Below are 6,657 nucleotides of genomic sequence, written 5' to 3' on the forward strand. Positions count from 1 at the left end.
GATATTCAAAGGACAGGCAGTAAGTTTGTTACTAGAATGCAACAGCCCCAGTCAACACATTCTCAAAGATATCACATGTAAATCCTTAATTTAAAATTTAATCTTGAAATATAATCTTCCAAAATGTCAGAGGTGGGCAAACTGTTTACTTGCATTTAGCCTCCACTACAGCCTTGAGTGTGCATAAGTTACCCGTGATTCTAGTAGTTTGCATTCACTTTATGTAGTAACATTTACTTTTGTCAAATGATATCAAAAGTTTCAATCTTTTATTGAAAAGAAAATACAGTATACATACAGTATACACAGAGTATACATTATCCACACATACTTAGAAAAGAAAGTATCAAAATGAAATATTTAAGAAAAAAAAAAACACTGTACAAAAATGTCATGTCATCTGCTTTCTGCAGAATCCAACACCGGCCGCTGTCTGTGTGTGTGTGTTTACACTGACTCACTCCATGTGAGGAGCGGGTCCAGCCTGGCATCTCTCTGCAGCCGTGCTGCTGCTGCTGCTGCTGCTGTGTCCCCTCCTGCCTGGTGTTGACCCACGGCTCCCAAACAAATACGCCACTGCCTCCCCAGGTCTTGAGGCACAGGGCTGAGTAAGTAGGCAAGTCAGTAAACGCCTCCATTGTTTGAGCCTGTACACTCTCTCTCCTACTCGGGCAGGTACTTCTTGGGGTCTCCGGGGAAAGGGGTCAAGGGAGCGCGATTAAAGTGACCCATCAGGAAGATGCCGATTGTGCCGAAAATGAAGAGCATTGTCATGGCGAAGAAGCACACCCTGTCAATCACTCGAGCGGCCAGAAACCACTCCTCATTCTCCTGTTGGAGAGACGTATGAAGATACACACACAGTGATGATTATATAATAATAACACTTTATTGTTTACAGTCGCCTCCTATGCTATGCTGATATGCTGATATGCTATGCCATGGCAATGCTACGCATGCAGCAGCATTCCTCATGATAGCTGGAGGTGATCCATCAAGTGGGACAGGCTGCCATTATGCGCGTGTGTGTTTTGCGTCAGTGACTTACGCTCTGGAAGTCGCTCTGTTGCCTAGCGCTCTCGCTGATGTGTTTGCAGGCTGCCACGCACTGCTGGACCTCTGCCGAGGCCTTGGCCAGGCTCGCCCCGATCTCCTGCTCCGTCCCCTCCTCCAGCCCATTCTCTGGGGGTCAGAGGTCAAAATCCGGAAAATATTTAACCCAAGTGGGGACGTTACGAGGCCATGATGAAGTCTGTGTCATTAAACTGGATTAGGATTTTTCATTCATTCATGGGGAATGAGGCCGAATTACACAAAAGAGTTTTCCAGAGGTGAAATAGAACTTTTCTGAATGTTGCCAAAAGATACAGTGCCCTCCACACACTCTTATGGATCTTCTGAGGTGCTATAGCAATCAGACCTTCTCTCTTCAGTCACACACTCACACACACACACACACACACACACACACACACACACACACACACACAGACACAGACACAGACACAGACACACACAGAGACACACACACACACACACACACACACACACACACACACACACACACACACACACACACACACACACACACACACACACACTTACGGATCTTTTGCAGTGCAGTAGCCATCAGGCCACCTCTCTCCTTCAGCCTGGTGAACATGAGCTCGGAGCGCGCCGTGCGGTGCATGTACTCGTCCGCCTTGGCGATGAGGCCCAGCGAGCTCCGGCGGCGCCGTGCCAACGGAGAGCCGTTCTCCCCCCTGCTGCTGCGCTCGTCTCTGGGCTCCCACGGCTGCATGTGCATCCGCAACAGCCGAGGCAGGAAGTTCAGAAGTACCTGCACATCATAGACATGGAGGATCCTGAGCACAACCACATTAAGCAATACCAGGGTTGGTGTCACCTGCTTTTTTGACTGTCCATAGATCTAGATAGACTCTATGATAGATAGATAGATAGATAGATAGATAGATAGATAGATAGATTGACTTTATTGATCCCCAAGGGGAAATCCAAGATAGAATCTATGAACTATCACATTTTCCATAAGACACAGGTTGCAAAGGAAGTTCAAGTTTGTATGAGTTTAAGAACATAAACATAAACAACAGTTTAGACGGTGTACCTGTCTGACTTTATCACTCATTCTGTGTGTGTTGGGGGTCCTCAGGGAGACATTGAGCACCACCACAGCATTCATCACAGTAATAGTTGTGACCACCATCACAAACATCAAGTACCTGATGAAACACATAACAAGCTGGTCTTATGATGATGATATCTAGCAGAGTAAATGTCCATTATCTGGTGAGAGAGCTCATGGGTTATGACAGCCCATACTGTACACTGTGCAGTCTGAAAATATGATTGAGAAATGGATCAAAGAGAAGATACACACACACTGGTGTTCAAGGCTATACAATTTCACTATTCAAGAATACTTGGGCATTAAAAGCCGAGAGTCTCTTCGCATCAGAAGTCCATAAAAAAAATGTTGTTGTGTGCATGTGCTTGACGGTCAAACTGAAGTTTTCTCACTTTCCGATGAGAGGCACTGCTTTGGACGTTTCCGGAACTTTCTTGGCGATGAGGAAGAGGAACACAGTCTGCGCCAGGAGGATGGTGATGGACATGGTGCACTTCTGACCTCCAGCTACAAACAACCACAACCAAACCAAAGGCAAACTCTCACAATCACTGGCACTAAAAACATCAACAGAGCCATCACCAGCACAGTGAATAAAACATTTTCAGTTTTAGACGTCACGGGGTGAATGTACAGTGAATCAACTGGGATGGCCTACACAACCTCCTCATTATTAGCAATGACTAGCATGTTATTGTGTTAATCCAAAAAAGAACGATATACAGTATCTACTAGGGGATAGTTTTCATTACTTTTGTCCATAGGAGATAGGACATTTCCTCCCATCGCCCTTGAACACTGGTAATATTACGGAAGAATGTCCCCAAAACTGCAAAAAGTCTGACGTCACACTGATTGTGTTGATGCTAAGAGAACAACCCTGTTTCTCTGGTACCTTTGGCTGGCAGGAAGTAGACCAGCAGGCCCAGGGAGGAGAAGAGCACGCAGGGCACGATGATGTTGATGATGTAGAAGAGCGGCTTCCTCTGGATGACCAGGAAGAAGACCAGCTCCTGGTAGTCCAGCTCCTCTGGGCTGCCGCGCTCGTTGACCATCCGCTTCGCTGGTCTGTGTTTTATCACCCACTCGCCATTCTCTAATCACACAAAGATGAATTAATATTAAATATAAGCATGATAATCATCTTAATGAAATGATCTCCTTAGACCCAAGCTTATCCTAAGCATAAAGAAATCACCCGATTAATGAGATTACAAGGCTGTTGGTTGAGTGAGCTAAATCAGGAGGACAAATCTAAAGGAAAGACAAAGCCAAAGGAAGTCCATGTTCAGCACGTTCGGATAAGATTGGATTGTGCAGAACAGAGAATCACCGTTCTCTTAGGAGTCCTCCCTGTCACACATGCCATGGCCTTTACACAGTAAACACCAGAGGCGGACATTGGTTCCAAAGAGTAAAAGTCCTGCCATATATTCCTTCTATACCTGTGCTTAACACAGGCGATATCACTAATTATCTGGTCTACCTGGCAGCTTATTAGGATGAGCTGGTTTCCAAAATGGTCGAATAATACTTGGCAGGACTTTTACTTTCTGAACCCGGGGTGTTCGCCTCTGGTAAACACCTGCTCCCAGAAAAGACTGATAGACCTACAGTATAGCCCTTTTTCAGATCAGCTCACCTGTGAATGCCTGAGGGTCAATCTCAACCCACTCCATTGTGATGTTGTCTTCAGGCATAAGGACCAGATTGATCTCGTTGGCATTGTACGTCTGGGACCTGAGAGGAATGCAGGAGGACATCATAGGACTGTAAAGTCTGAAGTCTCTAACACACTATTTCCCATTCACAGTTCACACTCGGTTGAATGCAGATATTTATTGTAAAGTTGTCTTCACCTGAACACCATGGTGCAGTTTTGCCAGTCAAAGGGGAAGTAGTTGACCCGGATGGGGCAGGAGCTCTGGTAGATGGCAGGGGGTATCCAGCTGATGCAGCCATCTGGGTCAATCAGGGCGTTGACGAACAGCGCCACCTCAAACTGGCCATCAACACTGCCGGTGAGGGACAGGAACATGTGCGAGTGAAACAGAGAGCTATGTATCCAGGGTTCCACTAAAAGGGTTGTATAGTTACGGTAGGACAAAATCATGTATCTCTTTTCTGTTTGCTTTATTAAAAATAAAGTAGTCCTCCGAAGAGGGGGGGTGGTGGCGAGACAAAAAAAAAAGAGCTTTCCCCACATACAACTGAAGCATTGTTACATTGTTTAAAACAATTCTAGTCAAGGTTACAGTATTAATATGATTATTAAATGAAAACACATTAATATAATACATTTTTTTGACCCCTTGACCAAAACATGACAGATTGTATCATCACCCTGACAACACTCACTTGTTCTCAAGGCCGACGTCTGGGAGCCAGATGTGTTTGGAGGGGATGCGCATGCGTGTGATGTCCTTATACACCCTGTACTGGGGCTTGTCATCCCACCTCAAACGGTAGTCACACCATTGCTGACCAACAAAACACAACACTTTTAGCAAAGCTGCACCAGAGTTGCAGTGTGTCATTTACTGTTATTCGGTCTTTTCAATGCCTCAGTGAAGTTCCTGTGTGATAACGTGCTGCATATTTGTCTGTGTGGATTTATTCACCATCTCCATCCAGACGCTTGTTGTGAGCGCTTCCTCCTTTTCATTCTGGACACAGATGAGTAATCATTTCAGAAGAGTTGGTGTCCGACATGCACATACAACAAAGACAACATCTGTGGGATCATTTTTACATTTAGACTGTACTGCAAACAGTAGCAGCAACCCACTCTCTCTCACACACACACACACACACACACACACACACACACACACACACACACACACACACACACACACACACACACACCCCAAGTCCATTGTGAATGTCCTTACCAAAGAGATGAGATTGGTGAGTGTCATCTTGAGTTTGACCTCTGTGATGTCGCCGTACTGCTGTGCTGGTCTGATGTTCCTGTTGTAACCCTTCATCAGGTCCCTGTACAGAGCACCCTCCAGATTGGCCCCCAGTGCTCCTAATGCCATGCAGGACACATACACACACACACACACACACAGGCGCACACGTGCACGCACACGCACACACACACACACACACACACACACACACACACACACACACACAGGTTATGTAACTCTTGTCAGAGTGAAGCACCATGATCGGTCAGCCGCCATAGACCTATACCCCCTAGACTGAGAAACACATTGCTAACTAAAATAATAATGAGAAGAGAGACAGCCAAAAAGACAGCCAATGGGAATGACCCAAACAACCAACATTCATTATAATAAAAGTCACATAATGGGTTGTCATTGTGTTAAATATATTTCATATTTCATATATCTTGGTTAAGCCACACAGCCAGGAATCACGTAATGTGTGAGAGACTGACCGAGCCACACATATTTAGCAAACGTCCATTCTAATTTCATCACAATAAAACAGCTAAACCTAACCATTATCAAGGCTCATACTTTCAAGGGTGGTAATAATACTAATCTTCTAAAGTTAACTAATAATCTTATTCTCAACTCATAAAAAGCTCATATCTTTACACAATGTCCGCAAATAACAAAAGACTCACTCTGGAACTACCGTGACATAGCAGCATATCAATCTCTCCTATGCAGCGGAGGTCAATGGGATGAAAGAATGCCACTTACCCGTGAGGGAGAGCAGGACAAGGGCCCAGGGAAGAGTGGACGAGGCTGGAGAGCACATCACTGGACAATCCAGACTAACGCTGTGTGAGAGCGTCTGATTCCCACTCTGCTATGTCTTACAGTAGCACCTGTCAGGAGAGCCCAGGGGTAAGGGGGGCTGTCTGTTGGGGATCTGAGATTGGAGATTGAGAGAGAGAGAGAGAGAGAGAGAAAGAAAGAGAGAATGAGAGAGTGGGACAGGGAAGGAGAAAATGCAAAAGCAAGGAGGAGCAATGAGTGTGTGTGTGTGTGTTTATGTGTGTATGTGTGTGTTGACTGGCATGCTGTCAGTGTTTCAGGGAAAGAGATTGTGCTTTTGTCGTTTACTTTTTGCTCCGTAACGACGGGTTATTTTGGGGGCAAGGCCGTTCGCTTGGCCCTGTCTGCGTTGTCAGCTGTCACAACACACACCAACAGAGCAGGCCCAAGCGCACACACACACACACACACACACACACCCACACACACACACACACCCCCACACACACACACACACACACACACACACACACACACACACACACTTACACACACACACACACACACACACACACGCGCGCGCACACACAATCTCTCTCTCTCTCTCTCTCTCTCACTTTCACACACACACACACACACACACACACACACACACACACACACACACACACACACACACAGACATGACTGAGAAGTGTATAGGTGGTGATGTGTATAGAGGTGTAGAGGAGAAGTAGTGGCACTGGGCCCAGCAGCAGCAGCAGCAGCAGGAGGAGGAGAAGGAGGAGGAAGAGGAGGACGAGCAGC

At 46.0% G+C, this 6,657-nt stretch overlaps 1 protein-coding gene across 1 annotated transcript; it reads right to left on the reverse strand.

The window, feature by feature from the left end:
• Positions 1 to 382: 382 nt before the first annotated feature.
• chrng (cholinergic receptor, nicotinic, gamma) lies at positions 383 to 5,899 on the reverse strand. The gene is made up of 12 exons (XM_062553924.1): positions 5,833 to 5,899; positions 5,044 to 5,183; positions 4,771 to 4,815; positions 4,508 to 4,629; positions 4,009 to 4,164; positions 3,792 to 3,889; positions 3,045 to 3,245; positions 2,542 to 2,656; positions 2,129 to 2,243; positions 1,606 to 1,840; positions 1,049 to 1,182; positions 383 to 831 (listed from the first exon to the last, which is right to left on the reverse strand). The coding sequence occupies exons 1-12, from the start codon at positions 5,888 to 5,890 to the stop codon at positions 664 to 666; spliced, it is 1,587 nt and encodes a 528-aa protein (XP_062409908.1). The 5' UTR covers positions 5,891 to 5,899; the 3' UTR covers positions 383 to 663.
• Between the last annotated feature and the right edge of the window lie 758 nt (positions 5,900 to 6,657).

This window comes from Sardina pilchardus, chromosome 2 (genome assembly GCF_963854185.1).
Source record: "Sardina pilchardus chromosome 2, fSarPil1.1, whole genome shotgun sequence".
In the NCBI taxonomy this organism is placed as follows: domain Eukaryota; kingdom Metazoa; phylum Chordata; class Actinopteri; order Clupeiformes; family Clupeidae; genus Sardina; species Sardina pilchardus.

Coding starts and splice junctions, on each gene's coding strand:
- chrng (XM_062553924.1), bottom strand. CDS start 5,890: ATGTGCTCTCCAGCCTCGTCCACTCTTCCCTGGGCCCTTGTCCTGCTC. Junction 4,630..4,770: donor CAAGCGTCTGGATGGAGATG/GTGAATAAATCC, acceptor TTTGTTGGTCAG/CAATGGTGTGACTACCGTTT. Junction 2,657..3,044: donor CTACTTCCTGCCAGCCAAAG/GTACCAGAGAAA, acceptor GGTTGTTTGTAG/CTGGAGGTCAGAAGTGCACC.